Source organism: Urocampus carinirostris, chromosome 11 (genome assembly GCF_059441175.1).
Source record: "Urocampus carinirostris isolate Australia breed hairy pipefish chromosome 11, RoL_Ucar_1.0, whole genome shotgun sequence".
NCBI classification, from domain to species: domain Eukaryota; kingdom Metazoa; phylum Chordata; class Actinopteri; order Syngnathiformes; family Syngnathidae; genus Urocampus; species Urocampus carinirostris.
In genome coordinates, this window is record NC_142359.1 from 39,378,015 (window position 1) to 39,403,429 (window position 25,415).

The following is a 25,415-nucleotide window of genomic DNA, read 5'->3' on the forward strand; positions in this document are numbered from 1 at the left end:
AATAAATATTGATAGCGAATTAACTAACCCAAAACCATTGAGGGATATAAATACATCCATCCATCCATTATCTGCACCGCTTATCCTCAGTAGGGTCGCCGGGGTGCGGGAGCCCATCCCAGCCATCTTTGGGCAGTGGGCAGGGGACACCCTGAACTGGTTACCAGCTAGTCGCAGGGCACACATGGACAGACAATTCGCTCGCTCATTCACACCTAGGGACAATTTGGACAGGCCAATTAACCTGACATGCATGCTTTGGAATGTGGGAGGAAACCGCAGTGCCCGGAGGAAACCCACGCAAGCACGAGGAGAACAAACTCCACACAGGATGGTCGATCTCAAGACCTCAGAACGTGCCGCACACGCGCTAATCACTGCCCCGCCGTGCTGCCCGGGATATAAATACATAAATGTTAAATTTCAACAAAACTTACGTGATATTCTCTAGTAATCACAAAGCAAATCTTGACCTGGCGGTAGAAAAGGACAGTGTTCCCATTGACAGTGTACCAGAAATTACATTTTTAGGTGTTACAATAGACAGAAAATAAACTGAAAAACACACATCCGACACACCTAAAAGCATTTCAATAATTGATAAAGCCGAATTCTTTTTAAAGTATAATGCATTGCATTTATTATACTGTTCTCTATTTTTGCGATATTTAACATACTGTGCAGAAGTTTGGTTGATAATTACAAAAGTTTACTCCATCCCCTTTATATACAGTGGGACCTCGCTACTTCGCGCTTCGTCGTTTGCGGGTTCAGAGCTTCGCGGGCCTGAAAAATAATAATAATAAAATAAAATGGTTAAAAAAAAAAAAATTTAAGCATTTTTGAAGGGGCGTCGCTACTTTGTGGTTCCACGTTTGCGGGTTCAGAGCTTCGCAGGTCTAAAAAATAATAATAATAAAATAAAATAATAAAAAAAAAAAAGAAAATATATATATATTTTTTTTAAGGATTTTTGAAGGGGCGTCGCTACTTCGTGATTCCACGTTCGCAGGTTCAGAGTTTCGCAGGACTAAAAAATAATAATAATAAAATAATAATAATAATAATAATAATTAAAAAAAAATAAGCATTTTTGAAGGGGTGTCGCTACTTTTTGGTTTCACGTTTGCGGGTTCAGAGCTTCACAGGTCTAAAAATAATAATAATGAAATGAAATAATGAAAAAAAATAATAAAAAAAAAAATACTTCTTTTTTTCTTTTTAAGCATTTTTGAAGGGGCGTCGCTACTTTGCAGATTTTCACTTTTGGCAGGTGGTTTTGGTCCCCATTAACCGGGTCTAAAAAATAATGATGATAAAATAAAAAATAATTATTCATTTATTTATTTATTTATTTTTAAGGTGCGCCTCTACTTCGCGATTTTTACTTGTCGCGGGTGGTTTTGGTCCCCATTAACCGCGATAACCAAGGTCCCACTGTACTCCAAAAATTGCCAATAAGAATTATACACACGGGAGGGTCTTCTGATCACACAAATATTCTATTTCTGCAGTCCACATTATTAAAACTGTTTTCCACTTCACAACAACTATTCAAAGTGACCAAAGATCTTCTGCCAGAGAACATCCAAAAATTATTCACAATGAAAGAAGGAAGCCGTAACTTGAGGGGACATAGTAACTTTAAGATCCAACCTGTGAGAACCATCAGAAAAGCATGCATGTGTCTGTAAGTGGAGTAAGACTTCGTACAATATGCATTGCATCATTTGTGGCTTTGATATCACTACCATGATATTACTTGGATCGGATTGATACCAAAATACCCAATATCGCCAGCCTCTAGTGGGAAATACGGTCGGTGATTCAGTTTTTTAGAGTTGCTGGGTACATAACTGTCCACTCTCAGACACCCATTATGCAAACATCTCCAGGTCCGATTGGCTCCAAGGCAACAGAGGTGTGTACAAAAGCATTGCTTGATTAGCATACCTAAGCAAGCCAATAAATGACTGGCCTGGACCTCACCTGACGCTGCAGACAGGGGCCAGGAAGGGGGGAAATCCCGTGCAAGCCACCAGAACTGCTCCACTCATGCGTAACAGCGCTCAGCCAACCCAACTCCGTAAACAGTGCGGCCCAGATCCCTCCTCGCTCCCAGTCCGGTTCTGCAGCAAATTGTGACCAGAACCTCTCCGTAGAGCTCGGGTTCTTGTGTGACATTCACGGCCGGCACTGTTGGTTCCGGAAGCCCGGGTCACCAATGAGGCTAGAGGCCGCGGCCAGGATGGATCTCTTCAGGAAGCTTTGGAGGGCAAGGAATCTGATTGTGGTGATTTTCATCCCGCTCTCCCTTTTGCCGCTTCCTCTCCTCCACCCCACCAGCGTGAGTCCAACACTGCTAACTTTACACATTGAAAAATTCACATAATCAGTTCAAAGTTCATTTCCAAGTCAAAATGTTTTGTCTGGTATATTTTGAGGCAGAATATTATTGACTAAATAACTATTTTTCTTATAGATTTTTTTTCTGATTTCTTCAAAAGTAATTCATCGAACGATGAAGAAAAACCAACAAAAATTAGAAAACACTTTTTGTACTTGAAAAGAAAAATGAATAAATTATACTACTTAAAAAAATAATCATTTTGCTCATTTTAACTTTTTTTCTTATTTCCCTACAAACTTATTTCTATAGAATAATATATTAAAATAACAATATTAATAATTATTATTATTACAATTATTTTTAAAGTTTATGTTCAGACGTATTGTTTTTTTAATGCGATATAAGATTATTTTACCCATTTTAGGTATTGTTTTTCTTAGGTTACAAGAAAAAAAAACTAATTTCTATATTAAAGTCTGTATTTTATTTGTATTTGATTTATCATTATGTAACTTCTAGGTCAAATTTTTTTTCTGGTGGCAGATTATAATTGCTAATTTTAATAACTATTTTCTTGTTGTAATTTATTTTTCTTATCTCAAAATTATTTTAATAAAATAAGGATAAACTGCATTAAAGAATTAAAGAAAAATATATAATTTAAAATAAGTGGAAAAGGGATAAAAAAGGGGATTTTGCTCACTTTAACATTTTTTCAATAATTTTTTAACTAAAAATCAAACAAAAAGATTTAATTAAAATGTATATTAATAATGTGTTCATCAAAAATTTTTAATATTGTTTTTTCTAATCTTTACAGTTCACGTAAGGATATATTAGTTGTTTTTATCAACACTAAAATGTGGAAAAATAAGCCTCGTCAGATTGTTTTCCTAACTTAAGTATTATTTTTCTTATTTTTCGGAAATACTTAATTCCTGTATTAAAGTCTGTGTTCTTTTTAATTTGTATTTGATTTATTTTAAGTGATTTATTTGATTTCATTTATTTCAATTTAATTTATTACTTTTGGAAACTGGAACTGGGTAAGAAGGGATAAGGCGCGCTCTTGTTCTTTAAACAGCAGTAATCTTTTAAAGGACTCATATACTGTATTTGTTTTTGGCTTTTTATTTAGGCACACGAAAAAACAACATAAATCATTAATAAAAAAAGGAAACAATAAACTTTGTGGACAAAAAACAGCTGTACAATGCAATAATACAATATTTAAGCATGCCTAAAGGGGGTCGGCTGAAGTCGAGGCTATTTAAATGAAAGTATAGCTGGAAACCTGTTTGTGAAAAGGAAAAACAGAACAAAAACACAATTTTTTCATTGCACTATTATTATAACTCAGGCCAGTCTTTAAACATTATGTTACAACTATTTAATATCTTACTTTTACCTTTAATGTCTCACGTGTTTACTTTAAAGTGCCATGTCTAATCTCGTAGCATACAGAGTTTTACTACGTTGTTGTCAAAGACAATAAAATAATTCGGTTTCATTTTAGAATATTTGAGGAGAAAGGGAAACAAATCTCAAGTACAATAACAATAGTCGTAGTTTCTCTTATTCCACTAAACCGCAGAAAAACAATACTAACACCCAAGAATAATACAATAATACCGGCGACAACCAAATAAATGCTGTTTCCTGTTGTGGAAGCTCTTTATTTGATAGCTGCAGTCTCCTGATGGGATTTAGAGGAATGTGTGTGAATCAATCAAAGGGCCTCATTGTTGTGATGAATGCTCATCCAGTCATCCTAATGGGCGGCTCTCAACTGTGTCGAGATGTCGCGTTGAAGAGCAAGGAGAGGCCGCAGATGCATAAATGTTTTATTCATGATCACAAAAATGGCAACGTCTCATACATGGAAAAGTTGCTGAAAAACATATTTTAAAGGTTGATAGTGGGGGTAAAATATTATTTGTTTTGCGCCAAAAAGAATATAAAATTTTAAACTAACATAGTTCCCAAAGTCAGATTATTCATTTCATTTCAGTAAATTAGAAAACGGCATGAATAGTACTGTATTAACTTGTGTATATAACCTGCATTCAAGTATAACACATGTCCCTTAATTTGTTATTTTTAATCGGTGTAACATTTTGTTTCACTTTTCCTCAGCTCTAACTAAGCATAGTAAGTGACAAACAGTAAATGTGTGCAGCCATGATTAGAATAATTTATTGACAATGTAAACTATGAACACAATACCAACATAAACTTACATAGTTATTTAATGCCCTTCAAAGTCCAATTCATCATCAGATACACCAAGGAATCGTTTCCCTCGTCGTGCTTTGTTTGCCATTATTTTATCTTTCAGAACAACTATCTGTTTTCCCCATTCTCTGACACTAACAAAACCCTAACAAAATAGTGCTATAATGAAATAAAATCTAATACCTTTGCATATGTCATTTATATCACTAGTGGTGTAGTGGTTAGGATTCTGTGCTCTCACCGCCGCAACCAGGGTTTGATTCCACTTGCAATGTTTTGCGATTGCGGTCATTGATTATTTGTCCAAAACTTTGTGCATGGCACCCACTTTGAGTTTCTCTTTAGTTAAAAAATAATTATGCATTATCCACAAATAAATAGATCTAAAGTTAGAAATTATATTGATGATTAATAATGTTTTAGTCCATTTTTTGATTAGCTACTTACAATAAAATGAGGATACATTTTCTAAAGTCCCTAAACTACCTTACAAAAAAACTTGCCAAGTGATTTGTATTTTCTTACTCACTTCTGCAAAGGGTCAATAGAAGAAAAACCTTTTTCCACTTAAATTGTAGGAACAACTTCCTATTGTAATTGCCACATACATCCATTACTAATGCAAAAAATATAAGTCATTTTTTAATTGTAGTGTTGCCACTCAAAACTCCAAACAATAATCTTTTCCAACATGACAACATTCTTGTCAAAACAAGAGCGAAAATGCATTTGTTTTAGACTGTCTGCCTCTAGATGACGGCAGAAAATGCAATATCCTTTCTGTTTCTTTGTTTCAAATTTTTGTGTCAAACCAAGGCAAATCATATTTATTTGTGTAGCCCTTAATCACAAAAAGTTTCAACAGGCTGCTATTAAATTAAAACAACTTTTTAATGTCATGCATGCATCTAGGGGTGCAACCACCAATCGATTAACACATTAATTTGCAACTATATTTTTAGAAATCGATGAATCGTTGAAATTCTTTTGAATTCGAAATTTTTCTCATCTTGGAACTTTTCTACTCGCTGACCCCATCTTTTGGCTTGAGTAAAAAGTGCAGCCACCTTCAAGTGTGTTATGTTACGCATGCAGTTATATGCATTTCTTAGACACTTTTCATTTTTTTGTATTTAAAACAGACCTTTTTGTACTTTTACGATTTTTATGCTACAGTAAATAAAAAACTGCAATGATGTTTGTAAGTGACAACATGATAAAGACACTCTCCAACTACCTCCAGTGTTTCCCATAGAGTTTTGTGAAACCCTGATGGGTGGACAGTCCAGAGCGGTCTGGGGCATACTCCCCTGGAAGAAAATTTGTATGTTAAAATTTCAAATCACTGCGAGATACGTAGCACATCTACGCACCATGGCATTTGCAATCATTTATGAAAGAAATCCAAGGTATTTTTACTTACTAACTTCATATACATATGCCGAGTGAGGGAAAAAGTTTCCCAGAAAAGCTTTTTGCGCCTTTCGATCAATTCTTGCAAGCGGCCGAACACAGCTGTTATGTCAGCATTGGTGCATGTTTGGCAGCCAGACGCCATTTGGGCCCAGGGTGAGGTGCTGGAACATCAACACACAGCAAAAAAAGAAAAAAACAATTATCCGAGAAATGAAGTTATATAATCAACGTGTCCCGCCGGCTTCTTACGACAATGGTGGGGACGGCAGACTGTTTGAGGAATGCAGCATGGGGAGCATCCAGTTAAAGTCCGACCCATTAATTACAAGATTTTTCATGTTTGTTTGCTTGTTAGCGAGCAAAATGACACCAGAAAATAATTAGAATATAGTGCAAGCTTGTTGTTATTGACTGAATTTGAAAAGTCGGGCCACTTGTTGATTAGTTCAGTCAAAAGCAATTTGACTGATATGATCTTTTTGTGTTAATGCTCTTCATGATGATTTCCTGACCCAACTGCAGATAGCTTGATGAGGTAATCAATTAGGAATGCTCGAGCTAACATAACCAACACCGAGGCCATGTGTTTACTTTAACACAGTAAACTCCGCTGATATAAATATCATAGGTAAATAAGTTGAAAACATTTAGTCTTTTGCATCACAAACATTTACGTCCTAAATCACATTTTTGTGTGAGTTTTCAGACTAATGATGTCCAACGGAGTACTAAGGTCTGATCATTTCATCAGCCATTTAGCCGACTCCGCACTTAAGCTTTGACTCGATGAAACCACGGCAACAAAGACATCAGCGAGCTTCACTGATAAAAAAAGAGCCAATAATCAATAACCAGCCAGGTGCTGCATCAAGCCTCCTTCCTGGGATCTTCCCTTCTGTTTTCTTAATTTATCTCTATACGCATCCCTCTCATTGTCCCCCCACAGCAACTTTCTGACCTTGTGTGTCGCTTTTCGTTTTGGTATTGGTCAGTCCCGTTGACTGCTTAGGTTCTGGGAATTTTGAGTGCTGATTCAACAAGATCCCATCTGTTGCAAAATAAACAGGATTGGAGCAAAAACTGAATCCAGCGTCAGACAAATTCTGTTATTCTTTAGAGCAGTAGTTCTCAGCTTGTCCGACCTCAGGACTCACCATTGCACCCTAATTACAAACCAAGACCCAAGTCAAGAAAAAAACTATATTGTTCTCTTCATGAGCCTTTATATTGTATATTTATGACAACTGGAGTGCAACCATGATCTCATGAAATCATTAATAAAAGTGATCCTGATTATATTCACGTTTTAAAAAACCTTAATAAAACGAGCAGCAAAACCGTAACAACTTCAAGTAATACTATTCCCTTCAATGCTCAATTAGCAGCAATTTTAAAGGTGGGGTACGTCGTTTAAGGTGTCCTTAAAAAAATCAAAGTAAAATATTTTCTTTATTAAGTAAGTGTAACAATGCAGAACTGAATACAAAGAGCCTTGATTTATTTTTTTCACCACCCCTATCTACTTGTATCTTACTTTTAGCACCACTGTTCTGGATCTCTCTACAACAAATTATGAAGCAGGAAAGGGTGCAGTGATTTCATGATTGTCCACTTTTTTTTGTTAGTGTAGCTCGATAATTAAGTAAGAAAAGGCCTGTTTCAAATAGAGTCCAAACACCAACCCAAACCCCCAAAAAGATGAAAAAAGTTATTAGTACTTGAGGAAGCTGACTGAAGCTGTGATCATAACTTTGAGCCAAGAGATGGCGGTAGAGAATAGCAACATTTCAAGTTGCGTACACCACTTTCAATAAAATCCAAAGCGCTTGACTTCAGTGGCTTTTTCTTGAAGATAATAAAATCTCATGCATTCTTCGCTCTATCTGCACTAGGCTATGCTGAACATGTGTAAACAAACTTTATGCGTACACTATTCAGAGGTATGAAATGGGGGGGGGGTACACATGCACATTAAGGAGTTTAAATGACTCAGTTTTTTTTTTTTCATTTCATAGCATTATTTGACCAAGGAAAAGGCCCACGACCCACTTTTGGGTTGAGAAACACAGCTTTAGATTATATTTGGAAATTAACTTTTGAGTGTTTATATTGGAGTATATTCAAATACTTATATCTAAAATCAAAGAAAGTATATTTCAACTACATTAATCGTGCGTATAGCTTGATAAATCACATGAAAGTTAAAATACTTTTTTAACAGATTTTTTTCTTTTCTTTTTTCTTCTTTAACATTTCACATTCCATGAAATATTTTTTGTTAGTGCAATTAATCCACATTTCAATCATCCATTAATCATTTCTAATTTTGAAAATATTTTTTGTATAAATGTTGGTGCCAAAGACCTGCTCCATCTGACCTGGTTCACGGTTCACAGATTCCAGGCCGTTTTTGGAGTAGGGGTTTGCTACACCAGATGGATCAGATAGTACTGGTTTTTATGGTGACCAGTAGTAGGAGAAGCCTCCTCATCTGACTCAGATACAGTTCCTTCATCATCTATTTGTCATTGTATTTTATTGACATCCCACTATTCAAAGATGAGACATCCTGATTGTGGATTAAAAGAAAGATATTGATCAAAGATGCATTTAATGCACGGTACTCAGTATTTTTGTGTTTGCAGGAAGCATGTTGCGCTTATGTGCTAATCGTGACGGCAGTTTACTGGGTGTCAGAGGCGGTTCCCTTGGGTGCTGCTGCCCTAGTCCCTGCTTTTCTCTACCCGCTATTTGGGGTTCTCAAGTCAAGTGAGGTGAGTGTTTTTCTTTTTTTTTTTAAGGGTCATTTTACTACAGTACCGGTACTTTGCTTTAATAACTTGTGGCATCTTCAGAGTACAGGGAGCGCACAAACCTTTTATTTAAATGTTTCTCAGGTGTTTTTTCAAGAGTAGCCAACACCTGATTAATTGGTTAGATACCCAATGATCGAAGGGACTCTCCAAATCTTCTGTGTTTATATTTTTAATAGTTAAAAAAAATAAAAATCCTTTTTTCATCATGATAGAAAGAGATAATCGTTTGTTAATGTGCTAAATTTCATATATTTTCAAAGATTGTTGACATTGAATGTCACACATGTTTCAGTGTTATCCAAACAAATCATTGATTGTTTTGAGTCTCATTTAATGGTCATTTGGAAGCGAGCATTTTTTATTTTTTGGGGGGAAAAAAATAAAAAAAACTTTTTTCATGAATATTATAGGCCAAACATATCTAAATTTTATACAATAATACAAATTTATAAGAACATTTTTTTAAAATACAGAGATTGACATTAAAATATCTTTGAGAATAAAATAAAATGTTTATAGATAAAAAGTGATAACCCCCTAAATTACCAAAAGTGAATGATCAATTTCCGACTGAATGTGTAATGTGTATGATCATCTTAGCAAAGCTGCGTCATCTAATCACCACATCCAAAATAAAGTGACTCCGTTTAACTGCTGTGAGTGCCTCTAAAGAGTAAAGCATATCCAATCACTTTCCTTTGTTAACTAGTTTTACTTTTCTTTACCTTTTCTTACTATCGCATTATGTAAAACGTGCGCCATGTGACCAGTTCACAAAGCTGCCTCTTAACCGCTTCATAAGCCTCTTGTGGAGGTGCTTGATGAATATGCAAGTGGAGAGTTTTTATGCAACATTTCTTTACTGTCAGAACATTTTTAGTGTGTATTGCTTACTCTGCCATAGAGTGCTGGGAAAATTTCAACGGAAAAAATTTGAGAGAGTCAATATGTGATGATCCTTTTCTAGTGCAAGTCTACAAAATGAATTTTGTGTTGCCATGGAAAGTAATCATTGAAAATAAATACAAAGAAAGATCCAGTAGGGAATTGATTTTCCTCATGCTTAAAACATGGCAAGAAGTCCGGTCGGGCAAAGTCCAGCAGGCATTAGGTGAGAGGCGACGAGACATCGGCTTACACAATGGCGAGATTAAAAAGAACAAACGCCAAGTGTTGAACCCAACAGAGGAGGGTGAACTGGAGAAATGGGTGTGTAGTTAGGTTTGTTTTCATCACCGTTTTTTAGGTGGCGGCAGAGTACTCCAAAGACACCACTTTGCTGCTGATGGGCGTCATCTGTCTGGCCGCGTCCATCGAGAAGTGGAACCTGCACAAACGCATCGCCTTGCGGATGGTGATGATTGCAGGGGCCAAGCCTGGAATGTAAGTGTTCGTCATCAGTAAAGCTGATTCAGAGAAATCAAACATGATCGGTCTGTGACAATAATAATCAAAAAACAACAAAAACTATCATTTGCGTTGCGTTTACAAATTCCCTTCACTGTGAATGTGCCATGAATGCACCACAGTTGGACCAAAACACTCAACTTGTTCCAACTTGAAACTAAAATTGAATTTGTTTAATGACACACATATTTAAGTTGACTGTAAAAGCTTTATAGATGATAAGCTTTACACACAGGAAAAATACTTGTATCCTCTGTATACAGTATTTAAACATAAAACATGCTATATTGTTTCAACAGCTAGGCTAGCGCTAATGCTACAAACAACAATAGAGGCCTGCGGAAATTAGTATCTAATACAGAATATCTATATATTTTAATCATCTGCATATATTCCGGGTAAAATACTATAAATGAAAGCATAAAAGATGAAATGAAAAGGGAATTATATTAAAATAATTATTTCGCATATATTTTTGGTTAAAACTAGCTCAGCGTTAATGCACACAAGTGCTTTGAAAGGACAGGATTTTAAGTTAGTTTAAGTTAGTTTCTTTTGTGGCATGCCTTCATTAAAGTGGACTTGCCAAATAAAAGAGAGGCAGAGAGAGAGAGAGAGAGAGAGAGAGAGAAAGAGAGAGAGAAAGAGAGAGAAAACCAATACAAAACAGTTTGATTTTAATGGTGAAGAGTATTTTACATTAGTCAATGTTTTTTTTTGGTTCACCTTCATCAAAGTGCACATACCAACAGACAGACAGACAAAGAGAGGGAGTGAGAGAGAGAGAGAGAGAGAGAGAGAGAGAGAGAGAGAGAGAGAGAGAGAGAGAGAGAGAAATGCAGATGCATCGTTAAGGCGGCATCATGAAGGGCGCCGGTGTCAAGTCATGTGTATATGTATAGCCCTTAATCAAAAGAAGTCAAGGGGTTGGACAGATATATTACACCATCCTCTGATCCAAAACCTAAATGAGGGCAAGGAAAACTTCAAAGCCCAGCATGAGATAAATAAGAAATAGTATGAAAGATGCTATCATATGAATTGGCCAATCAGCTTTGGAGATCTCAAGCCAAGGGGTTGCTGGCCTATCAGCTTGGATTTTTGCTGTCCGAAACGTTCCTTGGTGGTGCGGGAAAGTTCCATTGGATTTGTCTTTGGATTTTTTTTAGTTTTAATTGAATGGCCAAACAGCTTATATCTTGGCTGCCCGAAAAGTAAATGCGTTCCAGGGTAGCGTTCTTTTGTAACGAGTTACCCTTAACGAGTGTTAACAACACCGTTATAAATAACGCAGTTTTAAATAACATCATTATAAATAACGCCGTTACACAACGGCTTAATTTATTTCAGTAACTGGGTTATCGAACTAATTTTTTTTTCCGCCGTTACAACTCCATTGCTGTTACTGATGGTCAAAAGCGGTCCATTACGTAGTTTTTGTACGTCTTTACCTATATTTTGGTGTGTTTTATAAGTGTTTTGTGTATTTACATACATTTTGTGTGTTTACAAAATATTTGGTGCATGTTTACTGATGTTTCCATTCATTTTTGTGTGCATTTATACACGTTTTCGGCACGTTTGCTCTACGTGCGTTTTCGTGCACGTTGACATACATTTTTATGTGTTTTTACGTATGTTTTTGTGCGTGCGTTTTTGTAGGTTTAGTGTGTTTATGTACTTTTCCGTGCGCGTTTACAGACGTTAACGTTCGTTTTCGTGCGAGTCTACGTACGTTTTTATTGTGTTTACGTACGTTTCGTACACATTTACGTACATTTTAGTGTGTAATTACGTACGTTATTGTGTGTGTTTACTTACGTTTTTCTGCGGGTTTACATACGTTTTTGTACATGTTTAAATTAATAAATTAATAAATAATAATAATAATAAAAATTAATAAAGTATCTATCTATCTATCTATCTATTCTTGTGTGTCCTTACGTACGTTTTTGTGTGTGTTTTTGTACATGCTTATTGTTATTTTATTATATTGTTTACTGTTTATTTTTGTTGCACTTAGAGTGTAGGATAAATCTATTGTCGGTAAAGTGCATTCAATAGTACAAGGTTCTTTAACATAAGTCCCTGTTTGTTCTACTCTCTTCAACTGACTCAATTACTGCTCAAAAAAATTCAAATTCTTTGACATGCAACTACAACAACAGTAGCTGAGAGACAGGCACTGAAAAAGCTGAGGTCAATCATGGACAATCCATCGCATCCGCTTCACAGCATTATCTCCGGACAGAAGAGCAGTTTCAGTGACAGACTGCTGTCACTGTCTTGTACTACGGACAGACTGAAGAGATCTTTTCTTCCTCATGCCATGAGGCTCTTTAACTCCACCCGGCAGAGTAAAGACCCACATTAAACCACACCACCTACATTGGATATTACCGAATCTTACTGCATTATGTGTTCTGTGTAGCACTATTTAGTTACTCTATATAAAATGCTAAAGTAGGCATTTGCACGTCACACTGGGTATTTGTATATTGTATTCTTTTGGCTTTATTATTGTATTGTTCTCAGCTCAGGGATGCTGCTGGAAATGTGAATTTCCCTTAGGGGATGAATAAAGTATCTATCTATCTATCTATCTATCTATCTATCTATCTATCTATCTATCTATCTATCTATCTATTTATCTATCTATCTATCTATCTATCTATCTATCTATCTATCTATCTATCTATCTATCTATCTATCTATCTACTTATTCTCAAGGTAACAGGAAAAGTTGCTTTCCCTGGTAAGTAATTACTATAAATTAATTCAGCTTTTAACTCAGTTACTTTTCAGAAGAAGTAGTGAGTAACTATAACTAATTACTTTTTTAAAGTAACCTACCCAACACTGTTCCTAACAGTGGTGAGAGGCACTCTAAATCTAATTGTGTTTTTTCCTGCCATTTTGGGCAGGTTGGTGCTGGGCTTCATGTGCTGCACGGTGTTCTTGTCCATGTGGCTCAGCAACACATCCACCACGGCCATGGTGATGCCCATCGCAGAGGCTGTCCTACAGCAACTCATATGCACCGGCATGGCTGACAACCTCGAGGCCGAAACCGCGGAGTACGAGAGTGACACGGGTGCTCGCATGCAAGATGTGTTAAAAGGGAAGGATTTATTGCGGATTTGGCTGATTTATTTTCTTCCTCTGTAGCCGTTTCGGACAAAGAAGAAAACACCGACAAGAATCAGCTGGCGCTACTCTACCGTAATGACAGGTAGGGATGTTCGTAAACAATTTTTTTTCGATTCACTTATACTGATACCAAGTGCCGTTTGTGTATTTTAAACATGTATTTCCTTCCAAAACTAAGAATCTGAATACATGTAGAAACATATAAAAAAATAAATTAAAAATAAATTTTTAGGTTTGGTTTGAAAAAAAAAAAAAAGTAAATTAGGTACGATATTAGGTCCATTTTCCTTTTCCTAAAAAAGGCCAGCGTTTTGTGTTTGATGACCTTTTTATTACACTTAAAGCACCAGTCTGTTATGTTTGAACACTGGATGGCACTGTATTCTCTAACCAGTGCTGAAGAGCACAGTGTAGCAGCAAGTTTCCAGACACACATGGCGGCGACCTCAGGTATGTAAAAGAAATACAAATTTCTCGACTTGTGATTTTTTTTCTATAGAAATTATCATTAGGATGGTAGTTCAGGAGTTTTTGCTTATTATTCAAATCAAAGTTTTTTTTTCTTCTTTTTTTTTTACTGAGGTACTAGATATTACACACTGTCCCTATAAGTAATTTTAAAGTATCACACTTGAAAACATTCATAATTGTTTCAATTTGTATTTATTGTCATAAATAATTTCTAAAAACTAAGATACTGATTGACAGAGTACTCATGATTTGAGTAGGGTTTCATTTTTTTTTTATTATTATGTTAATATTAGACAAAAAATTATTTTCCAAAAATGTACTTATCAATTAATGCTAGGACAGGAAAATTAGATTTTTCTTATAATTAACAGTCAATGGCTCTTAAAGAGTTAATATTTGTTGGAGAAAATTGAAATGAATCAATTAATTGAAAAATAACATTTCTATTGAATCAAAAGAATGTACGGTGGCTATGTGGTTAGCGCGCGCAGCCCCACGCTGCGGAGGTCCAGGTTTCGATTCCAGATACAGCAGCCTCCCAAATAGAGTTTGCATGTTCTCCCTGTGCTTGTGTGGGAGCATGTCAGGTTAATTGGATGGTCCAAGTTGTCCCTAAGTGTGAATGAGCGTGTGAATGGTTGTAAGTCTTGGTGTGCACTGCGACTGGGTGGCAACCACTTCAAGGTTTCCCCTGCCCACTGCCCAAAAATGGCTGGGATGGGCTCCAGTTCTCCCGCGACCCTAGTATGGATAGGCTGCCAATGAATTGAATGGATGGAAATTGAAACCAAATCAAACTCATTGTAATTATTTTCTACACACACACCTCTGTTAATAAAATCAGCATCCAATATTGATATCCAAAGCTCTCCTAAATATGAATATATGAATATCATACAGCCGTGGGACATTATCCTCAATCTCATATTGCTCTGAGCGGGGATTGGCACAAGGCACTTTAGTCGCGAGGCTTGCTGTTCTGGCACGCCTAAAATGAAATGCTTTGTTGTGGCTGCTATTCATTATCCCTGGTCAACTATTGCTGAGAGTAGGGACCAGCAGAGAACATTTTTTTCCTGGTTCAAGCCGCTGAAGCTTGTCATTGTGGCCCATCTAAAAATCAACTGCTCAGTCAGGGTCATGATTCATTATCCCCAATCGACAATACCTGAAAGCGAGGGCCAAGAGAAAACATTTGTGTAGTGCGTAGCACAGGGGTCGGGAACCTTTTTGACTCAAAGAGCCATAAAAGCAAAAAATATTAATTTTATTTTGGGAAAGAGTCACACCATATATTATGAGACAAATTTACTAAATTGCTAAACCCGCGCCCCAGACAAAAGCTTAGTCTTCAGCACATTTATTTTTGATGATTTGATAAAAATTATGAAAAGAGAATAATGCCAGAGCCCCTGTCCCAAAATCAACAAACATACCACTTTAAACTTGTCTCTTTCTTGCAATGACTCAAGATCGGTTAAACTCCTTTTGACCCTTTTTTATCATACATATTGGTTTCAAAACCAGATGCAAGCATTTATTTTGTAAAAACGTCACAACATTCTGAGAATAGGGAGCCTTATGTGCTTACCTTTGGCGAGAGATGGGAAGGAGTGCTTGTACTTTTTGCATAGCTCCACCCATCCCTCCCACTCACCCAATCAAATGACTAAGTTCTCTTCCGATGTTTTGGCGTATTTACAGTTCTGTGGATTCATCATAAGGTATCTGAACACTGAACACAGATTACATAGTGAACTTTTATATAAAGGATTCTTTAGCGTTGTACAGCTAAAACGAGTTTTTTTTCCCCATTTTTTTGTGTGACACCTTGACTGTAAATTGTAGTGAAAAACGTGCCATATATATACTGCGAAGTAATCTTTTGTCAGTAAGTTTCAGTTTAGCTTTACGTGTAACTTAATAGGATAGATGAAACAACTTTTGGACAAGATGGAGAAATTTTGCATGCAATCAAATATGTCTCTGAGCCACAGATACTCGTAGAAAGAGCCATATATGGCTCGCGAGCCATAGGTTCCCGACCCCTGGCGTAGCAGCTCTTTTCTCCATTCTTTACATAAAAAATTAACAGCACCTGTGCGGCTGCAATCCATTATTACTGGGTAATCACTACTGTGAGTGGAGACGGGGAAATCAAGTTAAGATAAGGAGGTAGAGGGACTACTTTGGGGACTTTTGATTATTCTGGATCTGGTCCCTTTTAACCGCAATAAATGAGGGATTACAGTACCTTGAAAGTTTCGCCTGACACAGATACAGTATGTGGTATTGGTTTGCGCCCTTTCTAAAGCAAGGATTTTTTTAAATTCATCTTGGATATTTTTTAATCCAGCATCCAACAGTACAACACAATACAAATTAAGGATATGAAAAACATTCCGCGTATTTTAACGATCTTGCCCTTTTTCTGAAGGTTACAAACAGGACCCCCATTAATTTCAAACCAATTTCATCAAAGTTGAACTATTTTAAACCACCGGTAATTTGATTTTTTGCTGATTCTCCAGCAACAACCGCGATCAACAGGAACTCTCTACACTTACTGAGGTAAGACCTGGCTATGTTATGGGAAAAAAAAGAAAAAAAAAGTAACCTTATTTAAACCCCACAGGTCCCAAAGGGTGGAGCGAATGGACTTGGTGTTCTTCCAAATACCAAACAAGAGTGCGCCTCACAGACAAACGGACACCTGCCACAGGTAAGAACCATCCCACAAACCAAACGAAGAATTTTACATGTTAGTTTTCGGTTCTCGCCCACCAAGGTGGCCATCGAAATCCCGAACGTGAAGCGTGTCAAGGCCAGGCGAGACTCCCAGTACCCCACCAAACGAGATCATATGATTTGTAAATGCTTAACGCTCAGCATTACCTACGCCGCCACCATTGGTGGACTTATCACCATCACCGGCACCTCCACCAACCTCATCTTTGCTGAGCAGTTTAACACGTAGGCGCCACAGAAAAAACAACAACAATTGGGTGATTCTTTGTTTGCAGCAAAAATTTGGTTCTGAAAAAAAAACCATCCTGTGTTTCATGTTTTTGTTTCATTAAAACCCTTACATGTTTAACACTAAGAAATATATAGTGATCAAAAACAGAGATATATTGTATATGCTATTATAGTTATAGCTTGTTTTCTTAAACAGCTCTGAATGTTTTCCACCCTGCCATTTTCTAACAAATATTTTACCAATAAAGCTTGTTTGTTGTTGTTCATAAACAGATGCCTCTATACTATATGAAGTTCAAATTATTATTATTATAATATTAATAATATAGAATATATTTGTATTACCTGGGACTGGCTGGTTGTCAGGATGTCCTTTGCCCACTGTCCAATAATAGCTAGGATGGGCTCCAGCACCTCCGCGACCCTATTTAGGATAAGCGGTGCAGATAACGGATGGATGGATGGATCGATTATTATTATTATTATTATTATTATTATTATTATTATTATAGTCACACCCCGACCTAATTTCCCCCATGTTTGTCCCCAACTGTACTGGGTGGAATCTAATAGGGCGGATTTTTTTTAAATTAGCTATTGTAGCTCTAGTTGATCAACTTTTAGCTAGCTAACTTTCAACAGATTAACAAAACTTAAACAACTAAATCTAACGTGTTTGAAAAAAATTTACTCAAGAAACATTTTCCAAAACAGTGTAGAACTTTTAGAGTGCCTCACACAGTAAAACACATTTAGAATAATATAAAATAAAATGTAAGGGGAGTAAAATTTGTAGCTTACCTTTTCTCACAATTGAACTCCTGCCAAAAACAAATGATGTCACTACCTATAAATGGCTTTAATGGAATTGTAGTCTTTTCTGTGGGTAATTGAGCACATTCTATAACAGGGTAGATATTTACTACTGGGATTTGTAGAATTTGAACAAAATAGCAAGTCAATATTTAAACTCATAACATTTAATTACATAATAAAATAAGGTTTACTATAGTTTATCAAAAAAAGATTTTATAATTTTATATAGTATTTGAAATGCATTCTATTCAGGGTTACACATTGACAAACGTGAATAATTAAATTACCTGTACACATTTAGCAGATTTTAAAGAAAAATCGGGGTTGGAGAAAGATGCAGACATTAGATGTTGCTACAACCAGAAAATCACCCAATTGGCAAAAAAGGGCCCGAAAAAGCATTTTTGTTTCTATTTTCAGGCGCTACCCAGATGCCAAAGTAATTAACTTCGGCACGTGGTTCATCTTCAGTTTCCCCATCGCCATCATCATGTTGGTCCTCACCTGGCTGTGGCTGCACTTCCTCTTCCTAGGCTGCAAGTGAGTTCTGTGTCAGGCAGGATGTAAGGAAAACTGTGATCACTTGCAATCGTTTCTTGGTTTTTATTGGAAGGAAGGAATGTCAAGACGTGAATCTTCGATGCGTTGTTTGACGGATTGTCGGGACTTGACAGGCGGGTGAAGGCTTGGCGGGAATGGTCGCGGACAGGCGTAGTCGTCGTGTTGTTGGTTGGGGATGGAGAAGAAGGGCGTCGTTGTGTTCGGAAGAGAGATCAGGAGTCAGGCGGGCAGGGCAGGTCGTATGCAGATTCGGAAATGGGTCGGCAACGGAGATCAGGTAGAAAAACAGGAGGCAGGCAAAAAGTCGGAGGTACGGGCTTTCTGAGCAGATGGCAACAGATCGCATAGTACAATCGGATAAAAGTGTTACCGGAAGCTGGGGATTTAAATGTACAGGGTGCGCCAATCAGCTGTCCTGGCTGTTGGCGCCAAATCCTGAACACAGGTGTTCCCGATCCGGGTGATTGTGACATGCTGCGCGAAAGGCATGGCCATCTGGCAATTGTACAAAGACATAATGTATTGATTAGCGCCTCCTACTGGCAAAAACAAAGTCGTTCATTCCAGACAATACAAACAATATCAATATGAATAATAAGCAAAATTACATGAACTATGCCCGTGTGGAGTTTGCATGTTCTCCCGATTCTTGCGTGGATGTCCTCCGAGCACTCCGGTTTCCTCCCACATTCCAAAAACATGGATGTCAGGTTGATTGGCCTGTCCAAATTGTCCCTAGGTGTGAATGAGCGAGTGAGTTGTCTGTTTTTGTGTGCCCTGTGACTGGCTAGCAACCAGTTCAGGGTGTCCCCTGCCAACTGCCTGAAGACAGCTGGTATGATCTCCAGCACCCCCGCGACCCTATTGAGGAGAAGCAGTGCAGATAATAGATGGATTGGTATGTTCTAAGTAGCCTACTTAAAATGTGTACGGTGATGCTACTTCATAAGAGTTTGGGGAAAAGCCTAACAATCTGTCAAATTCCTCCTCCATTGGTAAGTGGGCTGGCTTCTGGTGTAAAACTCCCGGACTGAAAAAGGTGCTCAGCCATGATTGCACTACACAATAAAGCGAGATCTCGTAGTCAAATATTACACAGTGTATCTTAAATAATGTCGATTTTATTTGCTCAGCTTTAGGGAAACGTGCTCACTGAGTAAGAAGCGCAAATCCAAACGGGAGATGATGTCGGAGAAGAGAATTCATGAGGAATATGTAAAACTGGGACCCATCAGGTATCAGTGTTTTATTTGATTTTTTACTGACCTTCTTATATTATGTTTAGGATTTCTTATTTGTCTAGATATGATTTAAAATATATTTTAGGTTTATTTTTTTTTATTTATGTGTAATCCGATTTTTGTTTGATCTTATTATTGTATGAATGTGCTAGTATTAGGAGCTTGCTTGTGATTGCATATGCTACTAACTAATGTAGTTCCTCTCAACTATAGTACAGGATGAGTTGAATAGCCAAAGCGTGCATAAAAAACTAGAGCACTAATACTAAGAGCTGACACTAGCATTAAAACTAGCCTATGGTTGCCGAATGCTAGCATCAAATTCCATTATACTGGAATCATCGACCAGTACAGCTGCGTTAGTCGCTAGCATTAGCAACTACAGTGCTAATGCTAGCAGCCTAACCCCGTTAGCATTAATTGCACTTTAGCTGTGGCTTAATACAGTATTCCCTCTTTTTTTGCGCTTAATCTTTTCCATAACCACCCGTTTTAAGTGAATTTCCGCTAATTAGGTAGCATTTATATACTTGGTGTATTTTGGTGAGTGACAATAATGAAATGCTGTTTTGTTTAATGTTGAAATTTCAATTCAGAAAGGAGGTCCATTTGCGTGATTACATGGCTGGTCATTGACACCTTCGATCGGGTTGGTTGCAAACAGCATGTACAGGTTACAGGGTTATTCGCTCGTCACCACTAGTGTTGGGAATGTTACTTAAAAACAATTAGTTATAGTTACTCACTACTTATTCCGAAAAGTAACTGAATTACTTTATAGTCAAAATAACTAGTTACCAGGGAAAGTAACTACTTCCATTACTTAAAAAAAGGTTTTTGTATGTCAAATAATTTGAAATTTTCTGAGCAGTATTTGAGTCAGTTGAATAGAGAAGAGACAGCTAGTTGTGTTATAGAACTTTGTAATATTCATTACACCTCATCCTACACTTAAAGTGCAACAAAAAACAGTAAACAATATCATTAAATATCAATCAGCATGAACATAAACACGCACAAAAATGCCCGTAAACACGCTCAAAAAGGTCCGTAAACGCGTACAAAATTGTATGTAAACACACACAAAATGTACGTAAACATACATGAAAAGTATATAAAAGTGCACAAAGATGTATGCAAACGCACACAAAAACATACGTAAATGCCGTTTTTGACCCAAAAAGCCATATAAGCACAAACATTTTGATTTTTTCGAGAGAGAGAGCCACACCATATAATTTAAGAGCAAAATTCAACAAGACCGCCAAACACGATCACCAAACAAAACGTAATTCTTCAGAGCATTTTCATGTGACGTTTGATGATTTCATATAATCTATGAAATAATAATAATATCTGAGCCTGTGTCCTACATTAATATAAAGATCCCACTTAAAATTGGTCTCCCTCCCGCAGTTACTTAAAAGTGTTGATGATCATTTTGACTGTCATTTTTCTTCCTAAGTAATGGTTTCAAAACAAGGTGCGAGCAAAGTTCTTTTGTAGTAATGTAACAAAAAACTGAAACTGAGGATACCAACGTATCTTCAGTGCAGATAGCGCTGGGCAAGGAGAAGGAAGGCACACCCTGTGTGCATAACTTCGCCCATGCCTATTGCTCACCCAATTTGCTCTGGGTGCTTTGCAAAAGCTTTTGGGTGTTCTGTGGCTTCTCATCAAAAAGTGTCTCAACAACGAACATAGATTATTTATTGAGCTTCCATATTAAGGGTTATTTCGTGATTTATTTTTTGTATTGTAGTTATCCAGAAGTTGTCACTGGTGTTTTCTTCATCCTGATGACCCTGTTGTGGTTCACACGAGAGCCCGGTTTTGTGCCAGGATGGACCTCGCTTTTTGAGAAGCAAGTGTTTCCAAGATTTCTTTGATTTTCAAATGTAGAAAGCAAAATTGCAAAATTTCCTCTTCTTTTTAAGGAAAGGTTATCGGACCGATGCGACCGTGTCAGTCCTTCTGGGCTTTTTGCTCTTCCTCATTCCTGCAAAGCGACCTTTTTCCTCCTCCTCTTCCAAATACAGAGGGCCAGGTAAATATGGCACAGATTTATTTGGTAAAAACTTTACTATATGTGTGTTTTCTATTTTTACATATGATGTAAAAAATGTTCTCTAATTTTTAACTGGACTTTTTGCATTGTACATTGTCCAATCTGTAAAACTTTGATTTTAGCAATGCTTTAACAAAAAGCAAAACAAGAAAAATGTGTTTTTTAATCAAAAAGAAGGAGAGAAAAAAAGCATTTATACAAAAAAAAATATCTGACTAGAACAAAACATTTTCTTTGAAAATAGTTTAGTTGCGGAGGCCTATGGTTCAAATCTGGCTACCGCAGCCTCCCTGTGTGGAGCTTGCATGTCCTCCCTGTGCCTGCATAAGTTTACTCTGGGCACTCTGGTTTTCTCTCATATTCCAAAAATATGCATGTCAGATTAATTGCCCCGTTCAAATTATCCCTCGGTGTGACTGAGCGTGTAAATGGTTGTATGTCTGTGTGCCCTGCGAATGGCTAGCAGCCTGTTCAGGGTGGCCCCTGCCCGCTGTCCGTAGATAGCTGGGATGGGCTTAAGCACCCCTGCGACCCTAGTGAGGATAAGCAGCAGAAAATGGATGAATGGAAGCAAACAAGCCTTTGCCTGTTAAGATTAATTTTTCATGTATTTTAATAGGTAAATATCTTTTGATTTTGATACAATCATTGTGTTTTGTTTTTTTAAGACAATTTTGGGTGGAAAACAATATGAGCAGAATGTGTTACTAACATGTTGTTTAAGACAACATCAATATTATTAATAGAAAACAAAACGGCACAGTATCTATTTTTACTAGGATACATTTATAACAGTGAGTGGGGTGTGTAGGAGAGGGGATTTGATTTTCTTATTGTTTCTAAACAGCACTTAGAGTTGCAAATTGTTGCCTGAAAAGTATTATTATTATTATTATTATTATATTATACTATACAAATACGTTTTGATCTGGTATGATATATTCCCCCTTCGTCTCCGCAGTATCTGACCCGCTTGCTCCCATGATCACATGGAAAGACTTTCAGAGGCTAATGCCGTGGGAGATCATCATCCTGGTAGGCGGGGGCTATGCACTGGCCGCAGGTTGCAAGGTAAGCGAGTCTGCAGTGAACTCAAGATTCGCAATGAATATCAGCGAGCGGTCTTGCCGTGCAGGTGTCTGGCCTCTCGGTGTGGATCGGCCGGCAGCTGGAGCCCATGAGCGGCCTTCCGCCCTGGGCCGTCACCCTGCTGGCATGCCTGCTGGTGTCAGCGGTCACCGAGTTTGCCTCCAACCCGGCCACACTCACCGTCTTCCTGCCCATCCTCTCTGCGCTGGTACGTGCCCATTACAGCAATTTCATCATTTGCTTTCATCTCTGACTTTTGACATCCTTCGCAGTCAGAGACTTTGCGCATCAATCCCCTGCACACTTTAATCCCCTCGACCATGTGCGTGTCATTTGGGGTTATGCTTCCAGTGGGGAACCCCCCCAATGCTATTGTATTCAGCTACGGACATCTGCAGATCAGCGACATGGTAGGAAAATGGAACATTCCCCAAATTATACATGGTCCTCTGCACCTGCAGCACCAAAACATTCTTGATGACTTTTTATAAAACGTTTGTTGTCGTAACAATCTGAAAAGTTTCAGTATAAACATTTTTAAATATCATTTCAAAGTTACATTATGTATTTTTACCGCCTCCTAGTGGTTACAAACAATCTTTAAGTAGTAGTTGGTCATTAATAAGATGAAAGATACATATTTTTCTTATTAAAGGTGGTTTCCGTAACTTAAAAATAGACTACTTTCTTATGCAAACTTGTGGCTGAAATCATAATTGCAGCCTCTATCAAGCCGCTTGTCTGCCGGGTGCACCTACGTGGATGGTTGGATGGTATTTGGACGTATTTGAAACAGCCCCTTTCTTACTTAGACCATTTTAATCCTCCAATAAATTAAAACAATCATCACACGCGTGGTATTACTCTGCTACTCCACCCCCCTTCATAGTTTGTAATCTTTATTTTTTTATTGTGGGCCCTTAGACAAAAAAGTACCTCTGCTCTAAATCTTTGGAGGGGAAAAAAAAATCAAATATCATAATTCATTTATATTGCAAACAAAATTATCATAGGTTTGGGGGACAGGGTTACATTACAGGTCTGTTCTCCAGAATAAACCGTAATCTTAATTTTAAATTAAGATGGAAATAATTAAATTTCAAATATCTGACAAGCTTTCTTTTTATATAAATAATATTAAAAAACACTGTACTGTTTTATTGCATCATCTTTTCTAACCAGGTCAAAGCAGGTTTTGGAGTGAACCTGATCGGCGTTGCTGTGGTGATGTTGGCCATTACCACCTGGGGGGTTCCCCTCTTTAATTTGACTGAATTTCCAGACTGGGCAGCGGCTGTGAATGTCACCAGCAGCTTATAGCTGAAAAATAATTGACCAGTGTTTTGAAATTCCATTTTTAGTCAAAGCGACAGTTTGAACTGAGTTTAAGTTAAGAAGGTGGAAAGAGGAAAGATGAAGCTGCTTCAGGTCAAACCCACAATTCACAAAGAATGCTGTTAAGAAGAAAAAGTGATAACTGGCTCCTGTAAATGTATGTAATTATGCAGTAATTCACTTGCTGTGTATTTATGTCATTTTCAAAGTGTAGACGTGAAAACAAAATGTCTTTTACTGTAAAGAATTTTCTTGGGCAGCGTTTTTATTGGTTCTTTTAAATTAGAATGCTCTACTTTTGTTCCATTTGAAGTGTATTTTTAGCAGAGCTCCTATAAAAGGACATGCGAAGATAATGAATTACAGTACTGTACATACAATCACTTACAAGATACATTCTATCTTTGATCACCCAAAAAGGTCAATGCAATCCTGAAAAAATGACATGGGGTTAAAAAAAACATGTTGCCTTAGTCTTGTTTCAATGCATAAACATTTTTGCATTTCAAGAGAATGAGTTTCTGATTAAATCTGGTGGTAGAGAAAATATGGACTCAGCCAAGAAATTAAAATGTTTTATATATTTCCAGAACTCTATGTGTGGGTTTTGTCAGATCATAATTTTAAATGCAGAATCTTAAACGCCATTAATGTGTTCATTTATTTGTAATCTATTTAAATTCAGTATGCAACTGCTACTATTGCGGATTTCAAACCCAAGATTGTAAACAGATACAGACTTTAAACTCAAGACAGTTTCCTTTGTGCATTTATTGACAAGAGTTTATAGGACCATATGTGTGTACACAAATAAAATACATTGAACCAAATTTATTTGTCTTTCTTAAATAATTTTGAGCATGATCATGACAACATAACACAAATAATTTGAAAATCAACCAGGAAAATAAATTCTGAAAAGTCCACGAGCGTCAGGAGGTCTGCCGGGGACCATCGGCAGGGGTGAAGCCTTCTGTTTGCATTTTCTCTTTGTATTTCAAGAAGTCTCTCCTTTTTTCAAAATACCTGACCTGCAATTAAATACATAAATAAGAAATACACTCTGAGCGCAGTCTATAAAACTAGAGGGATTAGTTTACCCACTGAGCAGGACACTTCGATTCAAATTCGCTTTGGAAGCTCTTGCAGGATGCAGCCTTGTCATCGCTGTCGTCCAGACATTTCCAAAGTAAGTCTCTTGCATGCCAGCAGGCCTTTCGTTCCACTGCGTTTGGAGCTGCCATCGTCGTTTGTCTGCAATAAGAATAAACACGCTACGACTTATACATCTGATTAAAGCTATCTGAACGTTTACCAAACCGATTTGTCAGTTTTCTAGCAACCCAATACTCACCCGATTAAAGAATATTCCAACTTAAAGCCACTTCCTTTCAATCAAATAACAGCATTGCAGATTTACAAAACGAACAAGGTTATAACATTAGAATAGCAAAGGACGTCAATTTTACGTCGCCTGTTGA

The 25,415-nt window shown here is 37.1% G+C and overlaps 3 protein-coding genes across 4 annotated transcripts in view; 1 reads left to right on the forward strand and 2 right to left on the reverse strand.

Moving 5' to 3' along the window:
* The window catches only part of LOC148357337 (uncharacterized), a 49,792-nt gene extending 47,521 nt beyond the window's left edge, over positions 1–2,271 (reverse strand). Inside the window, exon 1 of the mRNA XM_088346969.1 lies at positions 1,990–2,271. The gene's annotated coding sequence lies outside the window, so the exon portion shown is untranslated. The remainder of the gene's footprint in view (positions 1–1,989) is intronic.
* Positions 2,012–24,764, forward strand: slc13a4 (solute carrier family 13 member 4). Of its 2 annotated transcripts, none has more exons than XM_088346966.1 (16): positions 2,012–2,347; positions 8,647–8,775; positions 10,064–10,200; positions 13,149–13,318; positions 13,393–13,456; positions 16,377–16,416; positions 16,481–16,567; positions 16,634–16,818; positions 18,061–18,180; positions 19,335–19,436; positions 21,205–21,306; positions 21,380–21,489; positions 22,472–22,581; positions 22,646–22,807; positions 22,872–23,009; positions 23,782–24,764. In XM_088346966.1, the coding sequence occupies exons 1-16, from the start codon at positions 2,225–2,227 to the stop codon at positions 23,917–23,919; spliced, it is 1,917 nt and encodes a 638-aa protein (XP_088203092.1). In that variant the 5' UTR covers positions 2,012–2,224; the 3' UTR covers positions 23,920–24,764. The 2 variants fall into 2 exon arrangements, with proteins under 2 accessions (XP_088203092.1, XP_088203093.1); XM_088346967.1 differs by having other exon boundaries at positions 22,872–22,944; positions 23,852–24,764.
* Positions 24,687–25,415, reverse strand: coa6 (cytochrome c oxidase assembly factor 6). The gene is made up of 3 exons (XM_088346970.1): positions 25,289–25,415; positions 25,035–25,188; positions 24,687–24,965 (listed from the first exon to the last, which is right to left on the reverse strand). Exons 2-3 carry the CDS (start codon positions 25,176–25,178, stop codon positions 24,867–24,869), a joined length of 243 nt encoding a protein of 80 aa, XP_088203096.1. The 5' UTR covers positions 25,179–25,188; positions 25,289–25,415; the 3' UTR covers positions 24,687–24,866.

Bases quoted from the DNA above. Each gene is read 5' to 3' on its own strand.
- slc13a4 (XM_088346966.1), top strand. From the start codon at position 2,225: ATGAGGCTAGAGGCCGCGGCCAGGATGGATCTCTTCAGGAAGCTTTGG. The intron at 2,348-8,646 runs GTGAGTCCAACA...TTGTGTTTGCAG, and splicing joins CTCTCCTCCACCCCACCAGC to GAAGCATGTTGCGCTTATGT. The intron at 22,582-22,645 runs GTAAGCGAGTCT...CTTGCCGTGCAG, and splicing joins CACTGGCCGCAGGTTGCAAG to GTGTCTGGCCTCTCGGTGTG.
- coa6 (XM_088346970.1), bottom strand. From the start codon at position 25,178: ATGGCAGCTCCAAACGCAGTGGAACGAAAGGCCTGCTGGCATGCAAGA. The intron at 24,966-25,034 runs GTAAACTAATCC...ATTTAATTGCAG, and splicing joins CGAAGTGTCCTGCTCAGTGG to GTCAGGTATTTTGAAAAAAG.